Source organism: Monodon monoceros, unplaced genomic scaffold (assembly GCF_005190385.1).
Source record: "Monodon monoceros isolate NGI ecotype Baffin Bay Population unplaced genomic scaffold, NGI_Narwhal_1 Super_Scaffold_18, whole genome shotgun sequence".
In the NCBI taxonomy this organism is placed as follows: domain Eukaryota; kingdom Metazoa; phylum Chordata; class Mammalia; order Artiodactyla; family Monodontidae; genus Monodon; species Monodon monoceros.
In genome coordinates this window covers 120,683,213-120,698,859 of record NW_021703774.1, presented here as the reverse complement: position 1 = coordinate 120,698,859, position 15,647 = coordinate 120,683,213, and the positions used below count along the sequence as shown (strand labels likewise).

Genomic DNA, 15,647 nt, shown 5'->3' with positions numbered 1-15,647 from the left:
AATGCAAATTTTAAGAACTGAGTTACCGATAATAGCAAATACTTCAGAGAAGTCTATATAAAGAGAAGGTTGAAACTAATACACTGATTTTAGCAACAGATCCAATATGAAGGTCATCTAAAACCCCAAACCTGTTTCCTTTTCCAAATGCCCCAATTCTATCTGTGGCACCACCATCATTTACTCTGTATTGTAGTCTGTTCAGTGTGCAATAGCATCATGCTTAAAAAAACAAGGTACATACCTTAATTTAAAAATACTTTATTGCTGGGACTTCCCTGGTGGCACAGTGGTTAAGATCTGCCTGCCAATGCAGGGGACACAGGTTTGATCCCTGGCCCAGGAAGATGCCACATGCTGCAGAGCAACCAAGCCCGTGCGCCACAACTACTGAGCCTGTGCTCTAGAGCCGTTGAGCCACAACTACTGAGCCCGTGTGCCACAACTACTGAAGCTTGTGTGCCTAGAGACCGCACTCCGCAACAAGAGAAGTCACTGCAATGAGAAGTCCACGCACTGGCAACAAAGAGTAGCCCTGGCTTGCCGCAACTAGAGAAAGCCCACACACAGCAACGAAGACCCAAAGCAGCCAAAAAATAAATTTAAAAAAAAACACAAAACTTTATTGCTAAAAAATGCTAACCATCATCTGAACCTTCAGCAAGTCATAATCTGTTTGCTGGTAGAGGAGTCAAAATATTTCGAGAATTACCAAAATGTGACACAGAGACACAAAGTAAGCAAATGCTGTTGGAAAAATGGCACCAACAGACTTGCTCAACACAGGGTTGCCACAGACCTTCAATTTGTAAAAAACGCAATATCTGTGACGTGCAATGAAGCGAAGTATGCCTATAACCATAAAAACACATATTTTCCCCCCTTCCATTCTCTCCCTTTTCCAATCCATCTTGCATACTAGCTGTGTGATCTTAGCGATATCTTTTAACATTTATAAGCCTCAATATTTTCATCTATAAAATAGAGATGGTACTATTTAGACAGGTTATTTTAAGGATTTAATAAAAGAGCTTTAAAGTATTTATAGTTCCAGTATGCTGGCATTTAATGCTTAATATATGATAGTAATTGATATACAGTTTGCCCTCCATAACTGCAGGTTCCGCATCTGCAGATTCAACCAACCAGGGATCAAAAATATTTGGAGAAAAAAAATTCCAGAAAGTTCCAGAAAGCAAAACTTAAATTTGCCACACAGGCAACTAGTTACAAGGTATTTACACTGTATTTACAACTATTTACCTAGGCTTTACATTGTATTAAGTATTATAAGTAATCTAGAGATGAATTAAAGTATATGGGAGGATGTGTGTAGCTTATATGCAAATACTACACCATTTTATATAAGGGACTTGAGCATCTGTGGATTTTGGTATCCTTGGGGATTCCTAGAATCAATCCCCCACAGATACCAAGAGACAAACTGTATACTATTAATACAATGCCACTATCCATAGCACCTAGCAGTGTCTAGCATTTATTAGGTCCTTGATAAAATGTTTGAGGAAGAGAGGGAAGGAGGAAAAGTCAAAAAACTATTATATATAAGATTAATTCATTTAAATTACTTTTTGATCAAATCAATCCCTTGTTTAAGAATCTATGACTCTCTATTGCCAACTATAACAGATCCTAAATTATTTTATCTGGCTGTTAAGGCCTTCCATAAACCATGTTCCTATGCTCAGTAAGAGAAACCTTCACTGCAGTCAGATAGATTGCTTTTCTGTTTCCCAAATAAACCATTCTTAGTCCTACTTTCCTGACTTTACTCATCCTGTTTCCCCCACAAGGAATGTCTTTTTTTCTTCTCTTCGAATCCAAATCTTCCTTGCTCAGTGCCAGTTAGGAAACTATTTATTTCAATAGTACACATACAAGGTAACTAAGGTCTTGTCAACAGATATGACAGTAGGAGGGTCTAATCTAAGAGATGTTGAGGAAGGGGTCACAAGATGTGGTAAACGTAAGGAAAGGAAATGGTGAAAAATAAAAGCCACAGTGACAAAACAAAATATTGACCTAAAAACATTTGTAAGGCTATCAGTGATATATATAGATACTAGAAAAGCTTTTTCTTTGGTTTATAAGCATTCAGGGAACAACAGATATAAGATGATGGTGAATATGGTCTCTCAAAGGTCGTTGTGAAGGCAATTCCAACATGGAGATATGGTGTTTAGAAGGGGTATAATTTTGTACTTTAAGAGTGAAAAGACGGAAAAAAGAAAGGTGGCCAAAGAGTTGGGAAAAGTAAAATGGTACAGACAGAGAGCCAAGAGAGGTGTTCATATTAAAGAGATAGAGATGGTCCACAACAATAAAAGAAACTAAGATAGGAAGATAAATGGGGACAGGGCCAGAACAGGTTCAACAAATGAGAACTATGAGAAGTTAGGGTTTATTTAACTAGGAGATCATCAGTGAATTAAGAGCAAACAGACTCAGTGGATTAGTCCGGATAGAGAACAGATGATAAAACTTTTTTAAAAAGCAAGAGGTAAGAAAATCAAAGCTTTAGGAATGAACCATCTCAATTATGCCTTACGCCTTTTAAAACAATTACACCGAGGCTTGGTTGCATACACAGACTTCTTTTATTTTTTTAGCCGCACCCCGTGGCATGTGGGATCTTAGTTCCCCAACTAGGGATCGAACCCTCACCCCTTGCATTGGAAGGTGGAGTGTTAACCACTGGACCACAGGGGAAATCCCTACACAGACTTTTTTAAACCATTTACAGGAATACTGATAAAGACAATATGCTCACCTCATGGTGTATTCGCTGATAAACTTTTTGTTCATTGTCTAATACTACAAAAGATTCAGAGGGTGCCGCATCCCCATTGAAAATGAAGCTTAAATCCCCTCGTTGGCACTTCATGTCAGTAAAGTCTATGAGAGTAGTGTCAAGCCTGTGAAAGATGGATAGATGAGAAATTCTGACAAATAAAATTTCAATAAAACTTCATATTAATTAAACAAGTTTTGCTCCCTCTAAACTCAAACCAAGATGCTAATACCATATTTCAAAATCAAATTTATAGATAAAAACTAAATTTAAAATATCTCATTAAAAACACCAAAAGAATATTTAAATATATATTCAATTTTATCTATATTTCATTTTTCTGAATATATACTTCATTAATCCAGCAAGAAAAAGGTTGTTTCCCCATTGTTGATGCATTTCTCTAACTGTACCCTTATTCTCTACCATTTCCTATACTGTAGCTACTCCATAAAAGTTACTTCAAGGGGGAAGGGCGGAAAAGGAAAGCAGACCTGTCTAACATTCTCTGATACTTTCAAGACCAAGTTGCTAGCTCGGCAGAGTACAGCTGACCCTTGAACACCAGGGTTTGGGGCGCTGACCCACATCCCCTCCACATGTAACTTTACAGTCGGCCCTCCATATGCACATTTCCACATCCTCAGATTCAACCAACCTTGGATCATGTAGTACTGTAGTACGTATTTCTTGAAAAAGATCTACGTATAAGTGGGCCCAAGTAGTTCAAAACGGTATTGTTCAAAGGTCAACTGTATATAAGAGAGGTATAGCCATGGACGGACCACATTCTTAGACTAAGGACTGTGTGTCCACAGTCTTGTCCTTATGATCTGCATCTATGCTTATGCTTGGTACCAAACCTTGCTTCATCCTTCAACTCGATAAACCATTTAACTTACTCTAAATTCTTGGCCTTTCTGCTTGACTTCCCAGATTCAGATTAGCATTCTTTTTCCCAGCATTTTCTTTTCCAACATCTCTACAGCCTGAAAACATTATGGATCGTTCCTATGGCAAATATTCATGGACTCACACACTTGTATGTTTGTTGTGCTCATTATAACCAAGACCTGGCATGGTCGACCCAGTGGGTTGGTCTCAAATAAAATCTACAAATCACTACTTGCTGAAATTTGGGAGAATAATGGAATGGAAAAGTTCACAAGTACCCTGAAGTGCTTCAATCTTGCACAAGGCTTTGTAGGAGAAGCTGAAAAATGGAGCATATTTCGCATGCAAAAGAATAACTAGGGTCACATATAATTTATCACCAAAACTAGTAGTTTTTAAAGGTGAAGGTGATACTGTTAATAATTTTACCAGGACAACAGAGGTGAACAGGGAAATATGGTTATCCTATGTATAAGAGGCTCTTTTCTGAGCCATATAAAATATACACACCCCTCAGAACCGAATAAGAAGTCCGAAAAAGAAAACCAAGTCACCAACTCCTATATGAGTGAACACTACCTGCTGCTTTACAGTTGAATTCTAGCCCCTGGTCCACTTCCAGTAGCCTGCTACTGTACTACTGGTGCCTGTACTACTAAACATATCCTGTTATTGCTTGTACATGTGGCGTAAGAGAAAATAATGCCAGTAAAAGGGGCTTATCCCCTACTCTATAAGATGCGGGCTACTGAAGTCTCAGAAAAGGAACAGATCATTTTACATGCATGGCCTATTTGGACTCCAAGCTTCAGCTACCAGGGAACTCTATACCCCACAAAAAAAGAAGAAAAGGGCCAGAACAGTCTTTTGCCTCCATTCCCTTCTTGCCCATCCTGGGTGAGAGTAGTAGTGGGTTGCAAGGGGTGGGGATAGGAAATGTGAGAGAAGAGATGTACAGAGAGACAAAGACAGACTGACACTGGCAACATTTGAGCCCTTAAATCTAATTTATCATAATGATATAATTTATAATATAATTTTTTATATAATTTATCACAATGATATTTTAATGTATTAACTAGTCCTTGGCTTTCAGCTTATAAGCCTAAATACTTTTAATTTTGCCATGTAATTCACCATGAAGAACAAAAAGTTCTTTATACAAATGCAAAGATTTGAGTAGAACATGTTGTTTCAGATAAAAACTTGAAAAATGCCCAAGTAACAGTGAAAAGGAAATAGGGCCTACTCGAAATAGGAAGAGCCTGACTGAGAAAGTTTGCAATGATTATTTTAGTCAGTGGTTATATGTAACCTCAAAATTATTAACAGTGAAAATATTTGTTAGTATTCTCAACAATAAAGTTGCCCACACTTTCCTATTTCTACTAAAGTATTAATTTCTCTTTGACAACAAGAAGATACTTTTTTTTTTTTTGGCCACACGGCCTGCAGAATCTTAGTTTCCCGACCAGGGATGGAACCCGCGCCCTTGGCAGTGAATGCGTGGAGTCCTAACCACTGGAACACCAAGGAATTCCCAAAGAAGATACTTTAAATTATCACATAACTGTCATGAGATACAAGTAAAATTCATTTGAAGTGATGTTTAAAAGAACTAATCATCTCCTGATGTTTAAATTTGAAAGTTTTTATTTAATGTTAACAAACTTCTTTTTCTTTAAAATAATTCTTCATCTATGCAAAAACCTTTGTCATACATCCTAAAATGCAGCTTCTCCATTAATCTAGTAAACTTTGTTTGATAACTAGCACTTTGAACCTGTCACATTTCTCCCTCAACCTCGGCTGCTAGTAAGTCCCAGGTTTCAGAGTCTTGCTAAACGGCAGTAGCTTCCCTTAAACTACATTCTTTGACACAATTATTCTCTCTCAGCCTCTTATTCTCATGTCTCTATCTTAACCATTTTGTGGTTTTTTTATCATCTATATTTATTAGGTAATATGCATCATGTCATTTACTTTTAAAAGTCATATATAAATGTGAAACAATTTTTTAAAAGAAAGAAGCTCCTTTTCTCCTAAATTTAAGAATCAAACAGAACTAAAACTAACCTTTAGTTAAAGTAGCACATGGAAGATAATACTATTCTCCCAAGTTATCTACTAACTTTGGCAAGCACCTATATTAAGCATTTTTAAACTGATAATTTTTTAATAACCATAATATATTGCTAACAATAGGCTACTGAATTAAATCTACATCATTATCAAATCCTTTCCTAGTTTTCTAACCTATACTTTTCTGTATTTTCCAAGGTTTCTATAATGACCATGAATTTAATGTGCATGAACACTTTCATAATCAGAAACATCTGAGGAGGTTATTTTTAAAAACAAAATCACAGAAACTTCTACCTTAATAGAATTTTGCTGGAGAATAATGACCCTAGAACTTACTTCCATCTAAAGGTTATCTCTTCATTATAATTCAACATATTGAATAATAAATCTCATAAAGAGTTGATTTTTTATAATTTCTGCCTTGTGACATGATAAGATCTGACAGGAAGTCAGAGAGGTCCTGGCTCAGTGATTAATTCGCAATATGCTCATAAAAATCACTTCACTTGTCAGAACGTTCTAATCTATAAAATGAAGAGTTTATATGAGATAACCTTTTAAGACATCTCTAGTTCTAGACCCTTACATATTCAAATTAATATTCTGGATTTTTATAAGATACAGACATGTAAAATTTTATGTATATATAAATATACTAATAGATATGAATATACTAAAAAGTTGGCATATTCACCAGCATTATATATAGCTTAGATATATATAACTTGTAAATATACCTATATTAACAGAAAGCTAAAGAGATAATGATAAAATCCTGAAATAAATAAAATAGATTCCCTGTGAGATCCAAACATCAATCTTAGTTTTAAAAGGAAACAGAAGAAAATTAAAATTAGCCTTAAAGTGTTCACTAGAATGGATAGATGACTGAACAGATGAATGGCTAGAAGCATGGATGGGTAGACAGGGGAGGGAAGGGTTGGAGAGGGATGGAGGAAAAACAGGACAATAGTTATGTCCTCCTTATGTGTCCCTTATTCCCTACAAAGCTAGGAAGAGGGAGATGACCATCTTAAATCTTCTTAGTGTTATATCATGATCTTCACTCTACTTGCCTTCCAGATAGTCTGTAGTTAAATAATAATACCTTTGTTTTAGTCAAGATTTTATGCCTTTGGTTCCTTATCTGTAGTATCTCAAAGGAGATAAAATATTGTGAATATATTACAACATGTTATAAAATACTACATCCAAGTATAAGCTATTACTACAAAAAGAAAAGCTATCTCTAAATCTCAATTATCTGTTACTCAGAAAAAAATCAAATCATCTTACCTGATATTGATACCTTGTTTGTATATTTTACATGCATCAGAAGGCAGAATTCGGGAAAGTAAAGGCACTGTATTTGTAAAAAGAAAAGGCAAAAAATAACCACCTAAAGTTCAGAGAGATTACAAATTTTTTTAATTAGAAGACGAGTAATGTAAACATTTTACTATTTCACCAAAATTGTAATAATTTCCTTTAAAATAGTATTTTCCACTTAAAAATAATATACAAAGCCATTTTGAGCAACTTCAAATACCTACTATTTAATTGTAATTGCTGTATAGTTCACCACCACCACCCACCAAACACATGTAAGAGTAGCAGAGTTGATATAATGCCACTCTTGGGTATATATTGTAGGATATTACTGTAAGTTAGAAAACGATGCCCTGTGGTAACTAAACCCTCCTGAATGGGTAACCAGATAAGCCTGGATTCCATCTGATCCTCTAAATATAATTGGATTAAATACCAGAAAAGTAATATGTGTAACAGAAAAAGACACTTTTAGAGCTAGATAGTTGAATTTGAGTCTGAATCCCAAATATGTTGGTTACTTAAGCTCACTGTAGCTCAGTTTCAAAATCCATAAAATGCAATCATACTATTGACTTATAGATTTCTACATTCCAGTGTTGCTTACATTCATATCACAAGCTATATTCTCATAGTTTTTTATCATTTATTATCTGCTATATTTTGAGGAAATATGAGTTATTCTATGGATAAATAAATCTACATAACAGGCTATATAATTAAACTACCACATACCAAAAAAAGAAAAAATGTGAAACTCAAAATTCTTGAAATTAAAGATTACATCACATGTACATGTGTATGTAAGTGGGTGTGTATATCTATGTAAGATATATTACATGTATATTTTACAAAACTCTGTGTTTTAAAAATGGGTGATAAATCAAATGGGTTAGAAAGAAACAAAGACTTTGGAGAAAATTAAGGGCTAGTTTTTTAGTTAACTTTTTCAAAAGCATCAATATTTGCTCACTAACATTAAAGGTATACCAAATATAAAAATGTCTTTTTTAAATCCTTAGAGGTCATTTAACCCAAAATGATTTCCAGCATTGAAGACAGTTTTCTAGACTTCTTATTTTATAAAAGCAAGAAAATTTTACTGCCCAGAGGGAATATCAACTAAGAGTTACCCTGGTCAAAGAACATAAGAAATCATTTTCCAATAAAATTTTTCCTTATATGAAACAACAGAAGTTAAGAAGATTAATAATGGCATAAATCTACGTAAATGATCAAAGCTCCTCTTTCATGCTTATTGAGATCCAGTTTTTCTGTCCTTAAATATTTGGTGTAGCATGAAAAAGATGATTACAAGAAGACAGCATCCTAACAATTTAAATTTAACTTATTACATCTTCTGAAGTAGTATGGTAACCTATAAAAACAAAACTTAGAATCACATACCAATACCCATTTATCAAAAATCAGAAAAGGAGGAAGAGGGGAATGTAGAAAAAAAATAAGAAGCTTAGGGTTTGAAAAGCAAAAGTTAAAAAAAAAAAAGATATCATTGAGAAAAAAAGATTTTAATGCATTCCAAAAATAAAGCAATTTTCATTTTCCCAATTCTGTGATGACTTTTTCTTCCCCAATTTAAACTGAACAATTAGGCTGTCTGTATCTTAAGTTACCTCAGCATAATCTGAGAGTCTAACACAGCGGCATAATCCTCTGAACTGAAAAATGGAAAGACTCAAAATTTTAATTTTGGTTTTGCTATCACTTACTCCCTGATTTTAAGAAGAGTTTCTAGGTCGAATGTTTTCCATCTATAATATGCAAAAAACAGTCCCAAATACAGGATGGATATTCTGTAGATTATGAGATAAAGAAAAATAACTATTAGTTTTTCTGTTGAAACATGCTATATACACATAATGTTAAATTTGTAGTGATTATAAAATTATTTAACACTTTACAGTATCTGAAGGGCTTCCTTCAAAAACATGATTTCATTTCATCTACACCAAAACAAAGGCTTGAAATAGGTGGGGCAGTTATTATTATCCCCATTTTTAAAATGAAGAAACTGAAGCTCAGGAAAGTTATGTGATTTGCCATGTCAAACAGTTAGGAGCCAGTACTTCTGATTCCAATTTAAAGCTTTTCCACACCTAAAAACTCAAGCTGGAATAATTTAGTCACCTCCAGACTTGCTATTAACCAAGTCTGAGGCTATTTTCAGCTAACTACTGAAGGAGAAAGAGTAGAGTTTGTGGGCTCCACAACCTCTAAATTAAACTTAACGCCGGACCTCAATATTTCTTAACTTCCTCTTATTTCTGGGTTGCCTTTTTTTTTTTTTTTTTTTTAAATATTAGGGGCTTTAACAAGGGGAGGAACCATGCCTAAACTCTGGAAAAAAGCTTGATAATCAAATCTAATAATAGAGATTATCCAATTTTTTTTAATCCAAAGTGTCTAAGCTAAATCTAGCCAATGAGTTTAGTTTTTAAAATTATAGATGATATCTAACCATCAGGTGCTAATAATTTGACACGAAATCAGTAAAAACCTTTATCAACAATGAAACAGATGGGTTGACTTTTTTGCATCAAAGTCAAGTTCTCAAAGAAGCAATACTTTAAACAAGTACCTCAGTGGTTGCATAATGAACTTGATTATGCAACATTTATAATGTGTTTATAACTATAGATCATATGCACAATTTCTGGAGTAATTACATCCATTTCTATTTCTTCATGTAACTGAAATGTCACTTTTAAAATATTTTAGAACATTTTGCTCAGCAACATAAAGTGACTATCTTAGAATTCAAACCACTAACAACTACTAAGACAATCAATTAAAGAGACAGTACACTCAAGGGACAACCTCAGTTTAGGATCGCCAAGAATGACTGGGGTCTTTACAGATAGAAAAAAACCGGGTGAAAAAACAGTACTCAGGCTTTAGACCAATCTAACTTAGACCTCTTTTATTATACAGAGCTATTACAAACCTTTTTTTCTCTCAGTATTCTAGAACACTGGGACTTCTGAATAATTTATAGAGCATAGAGGACTATGAGAGTTAACAAAACAAAATCATGTGTGATCTTTTTTTTTTTGGCTGTGACATGAGGCTTGTAGGATCTCAGTTCCCCAGTCAGGGATTGAACCTGGGACACAGCAGTGAAAGTCTGGAGTCCTAACCACTAGGCCACCAGGGAACTCCCTCATGTGTGATTTTGATGTAGCCAAAACTAGCCTGATGAACTACAGTTGTTAACAATGTTAGAAAAAACTGATTATATTTAGGGATTAAAATTTTACATTTAGAGATTAAACACTAGAAAAACCTTAATCACCCATGCTGTACAATATTATGCAGCTGTTAAAAAAAAAAATGAAGTACTTCCTCATGAACTAAAATGAGATACCTATGATATATTAAGTAAACGTGACAAAGTGCATAATGATATAATAGTATGATCCCATTAAAAAAAAAACTAATGCTGAGGATATATATACATATATACATTTATATTTATATATATGTACATACACACACGTTTGTAAGCATTGAAAAGAGTTTGAAATATTCATATGAAACATTAACAGTGGTTTCTAGAGTTATCAATATCTGATTTATTTTTATGATTATGATCTATTTTTATGATTATTTTGGTGATAATAAGCATTCAAATATCTTTAATATCATAAAGATTAATTCAGATGCTTTAAAAAACACACATAAGCATACTATATTCAAACCTATATATAGATTACATTAAAAAAATATTTAACCCAAAAGTTAGTGGTTTGGATAGTTGTTTACTTAGTAAAGTAAAGGTCACTAGGATCAAACTTCCTATTTGGACACCAAAGTTTTCTCCCTAAGTAGCCTCATGTTTAAAATGGGGAGGAGAGAAAACTTACCTTGCCAAGGTAAATCAATAAATGACTGTAAAATATCTAGGAATTAACGTCTTTCATAAATAAGTGCAAGAGTATGCAACCAAATAGTATGTTAAAACAGTGGCTATAAAGTATGCAATAAAAGCAGCAAATGTGATTGAAAGATGACAAAACATACAAAATCAATTAATGTTAACCAAATTCTTCACATTCAGGGATCTAAATACTATATGTCAAACTTTCCTAAATTCAGTAATCTAATAATCCCATAATTATTCTTCTCTTCCCTCTGAAAATTCCTTATATTAAATTATTATAATATTTGAACCGGCATTTTATTTAAAAAAAAGAGAATTTTTAATCTTAAAAATAATAATTATGAAAGTTACTAATCAGGTTAGGATAATTAAGTATTACTATAGGGCTTTATAACCATTACATTCAACATGATGAAAAATATTTTAATTTCCTTAGGGCAATATTTGTTATGTTAACATTTCTATATAATAGTTATTTTTGCACTTGCATTTCTGCATACGTACATATTTTATAGTAAAATGTAGCACACTCTTACCCCAGCTTTGAAAATCCCAGTGAAGTTCTAGATAAAAGTCACCTAGCTGAGAAATGAAATATGAATAATTATTGAATGCACACCTTCGTTAACAGCTCTTATACCTACTTAATATATTTTGCTTAAAAAAAATCTGTTATCATTAAAGGTCTATAGACAGGAATAGGAAATAATTTCAATGTATGGAGTTGGAGACAGAACCAAAAAATATATATGGTTATTACTTAAAATTACATTACAATAGCAGACATTACTACACATATCTACAAAGGAAAACTCACACCACTCTAGATTTTACAAGAACGTTTTAATCACATAAGAACATATCTGAAACTGACAGCCATTTAAATTTGCATCAATAAATATTCCATTTCGCATAACAATAAGTAGTATTGTAAAAATACTTAATAACTTTAGAAATGTTATAAAAAAAACAGTAACTTCCAAAATGATTATTATGTAGGCTCATAATGGTCTAATAAAATCACCCACTGCAATACAAACTTTTTTCTATAAAGTGATAACATAGGTTTACTAAACCTGAAATAATATGTCATCATATGAGATCTATAGAGAACGTTTTTATTTCACAAATTAGAAGCTAAACATCAAAGACTATAACTGTTCAAGGAACTATTAATCAAATATTGTCAAAAAATTTATCCCTTGAGATTTCAAAAACAAAGCATACCTAAAAGAAGACATAGTCATGATGATATATGTTTCTCCCACAGTTCTTTCACGCATCCAAAATACAGAGGAAAAAACAACAGAAAACAAACCTCTCTCCCTTTCTGTGCCAGCACACCCAGCTCTTACCATCATGAAGTAGGACAGACAAAAAGAGTTTTGTTACATAAAGAAAATGCAAACTGCTCCTAAGGCAGTAGCACTTCAGCTCATAGAAAATCTTTCAATCCAAAGGACAAAGGAAAACTACTGCCATTAATTATGACTTACCTCCATTTTTCTTAGAGCTCTTACCTAATTTACTGAAAGCAATAATTCTTTATCTGCCTTCTAAGATCAAAGCAAATAATGCTTCCCATAAGATTACACATCATAATCAGAGTATTTTGTAATGTCATTATTGCTTAATTGAAGCAGGATTTTTATCATTTCTTGACCCTTAATAATTAGTGAGAAATTAAACTGTATTTTTAAAATGCTTAAAAGTACACTTGCAATTACCCTTTAGGGCAAAATCAGCAAAGAAATTTAGCCTACCTCTTTCAGGGCTTTTAATAATCGAGGTCGTTTTTCTTCAACACTTTCCCTGGATTGCTGCTTAAGCTTCCTTAAAAGAGCTGTAACTAAAATTTAAATTAAAAAAATTTTTTTAATTTAAAATAAATTTCACCATGCTAGTTTGCCAATTACACCTCAATAAAAAATTTATGAAAAACAATTTCACCATGCTAGGAAACACCACTGGCTTATTACACAGAGATATAATATAGATATTGTGAATAAGTTAGAAAATACCTTTAGCAAAACTGTTAAGATCCTCAAGGAAAATTGAAAACAGATACCTCGACATCAACTTATTCATACTAGTTTTGCTAATTTTTAATCATCAGTAGGCTTTATCTGACTGAGTCAAGATTACCAATCTCAGTCAGATGATGCAGTGTCCTGTTGTCAACACTGATCTAAAAGATGATCTCAAAGATAGATCTCAAAAATCCCACTGGACATTATTTTTCTAAAAATGTAATTATCTGCAATTGTTACCAGTTGCATCTGTTCTTCTTTCACTTGAGGCTGTACTCTCACATACCACCAACATAGCATAAAAAATACTAAAATGAATCCTACTCTATCTGTGAAAAGAACTTTTGACTCTAATAAAACCTGAAACCCCCCAGAGCGTCTTCTCAACAGTTAAGAGATGGAGATTTAGACAAATTGCCTAAGCGCAAACCACAGCATTACTACTTATTAGCTGTATAAACATGGAACACTTACTTAATTTCCCTAAACTTCAGTTTCTTTTTTTCATATGTCAATTAAGAATAAAGTGAAATCTGCTACATGGAGTTACTATAGAGGCTCTATATAAATTGCTTACTACTGTGCCTGCAAGTAGGTAAGTATAAGTTTTGTTTATTAGAATAAAGGTCTAAAATTAACTAGCAAAATCAATCCCTAACATTTATTGAAATAAGGGAAAATATTAGCCTTGAATGAAATAAGATGAAAAAATGTACAGAGGGGGATAAAATGTATACATCAATACATGCTGATTTCCTCCTGGTCCTGTTTTCATATACATATGTATACATACAAACAAATAAAAATACTATTATTCTTACTATTTTACAGTATGCACTCTTATAAACTACTTAATGTCTTATATGGAATACAGAAGTATAAGGGAAGTATAAGGTTGGGGGGAAAATAATGTGGAAAGAAGACAGTAATAAAATTAAATCAGATTTGTTTTGTCCACAAAGGCCAAATTAGGAAAAGCTCAGGGAGAATATGAGAAATAGTAGAATCTACATTTATTTTTAACCACAGGTCTAACTTTAATCCCAATGTATTTTTAAAAGCCAAAAATCAAAGAGCAATGTTTAAATTACTAAAGGTCTTTTGGGACAGAAGAGGATGAGACCTAAAAGTCAGGGAACACGGGACCTAGTTTCAGTTACACACTACCTGTGATCTCGGTCAGCAGTTCCCAAACACAAGTCTACATTTCAGTGGCCAACTGTTCGTTTCCAGTGATATGCAGCCAAATGAAAAAACTGGGTACCAGGGTGGATTTCTTTTTCTTTATACATTATATACTTTTTTTTAATTTAAGGACTATTCTTTCATTTTTGGTTTCAAAGTGTCTTTTTTTTTTTTAATGAAATTGTGATCACAGAAGAAAGTACTTTTAAAGTTCTTATATGCTAAAGTGAAAAAGTCAGCTACTCTACAACAATCCTTTAATAAAATTCTTTTCTGGTCTATAAAATCCAAATAGTGTGAGAACCAATGACCTATATAAACATTAGGGTTCTTTACAGATTCAAATTTATATGAATCTGGTTAACCTTCATGTTCATTATAATTTAACTTTAATATCAAAGCGATATTACCTAAATGTAGTAGAATTCTTTTTATAATTCTTCTCCACTATAAAGGCAAATACTTTAATAAATGTTTATTCAATCTACCTTGCCTTCAAATTCAAACAGACCCCTGTTGACATAAAGAACAAAAAGAATTAATTTCCTAAATAGAAAAGATATCAATGAAAAGCAGAAGTCATATCGTTTCCATTAACTAAATATACTGTAATTGACTGAAGACATTTAGTAAATAGAAAATTATGTTAAAATGACCAAACATTATTAAAAACGTAGTGACAACAACTGTATATAGCATAGTAATGTATGCAAAGAAATTCCTGTTCTATGAGACTTCACATTAAAAATAACGTCACTTGTGGAAGCAGAAATGAACACTCAGAACACAATTAGACAGGGACTTCCCTGGTAGTGCAGTGGTTAAGAATCCCCCTGCCGGGCTTGCCTGGTGGCGCAGTGGTTGAGAGTCCACCTGCCGATGCAGGGGACACGGGTTCGTGCCCCGGTCCAGGAAGATCCCACATGCCGCGGAGTGGCTAGGCCCATGAGCCATGGCCGCTGAGCCTGCGCATTGAGAGCCTGTGCTCCGCAACGGGAGAGGCCACAACAGTGAGAGGCCCGCGTACCGCAAAAAAAAAAAAAGAATCCACCTGCCAATGCAGGGGACATGGGTTCGATCCCTGGTCCGGGAAGATCCCACGTGCCGCAGAGCAACTAAGCCCATGTGCCACAACTACTGAGCCTGCACTCTAGAGTCCGCGAGCCACAACTACTGAGCCTGTGTGCCACAACTACTGAACCCACGCGCCTCGAGCCTGTGCTCCGCAACAAGAGAAGCCACCACAATAATAAGCCCGTGCACCACAACGAAGAGTCGCCCCTGGTCACCACGACTAGAAAAAGCCTGCCCGCAGCAACTAAGACCCAAAGCAGGCAAAAATAAATAAAATAAAATAAATAAATTTATATAAAAAAACACAATTAGACAAAATTACCATCATATTTGGGGG

General features: G+C 33.8%; 1 protein-coding gene across 1 annotated transcript in view; it reads right to left on the bottom strand.

Annotated features, from left to right (window-relative positions):
• ANKRD13C (ankyrin repeat domain 13C) overlaps positions 1 to 15,647 on the bottom strand; it is an 80,088-nt gene that overhangs the window by 27,908 nt on the left and 36,533 nt on the right. The window contains exons 4-7 of the mRNA XM_029228895.1: positions 12,785 to 12,870; positions 11,558 to 11,603; positions 7,088 to 7,154; positions 2,792 to 2,936 (exon numbers count right to left, since the gene is read on the bottom strand). Of these exons, the coding sequence (XP_029084728.1) occupies positions 2,792 to 2,936; positions 7,088 to 7,154; positions 11,558 to 11,603; positions 12,785 to 12,870 (344 nt within the window). The remainder of the gene's footprint in view (positions 1 to 2,791; positions 2,937 to 7,087; positions 7,155 to 11,557; positions 11,604 to 12,784; positions 12,871 to 15,647) is intronic.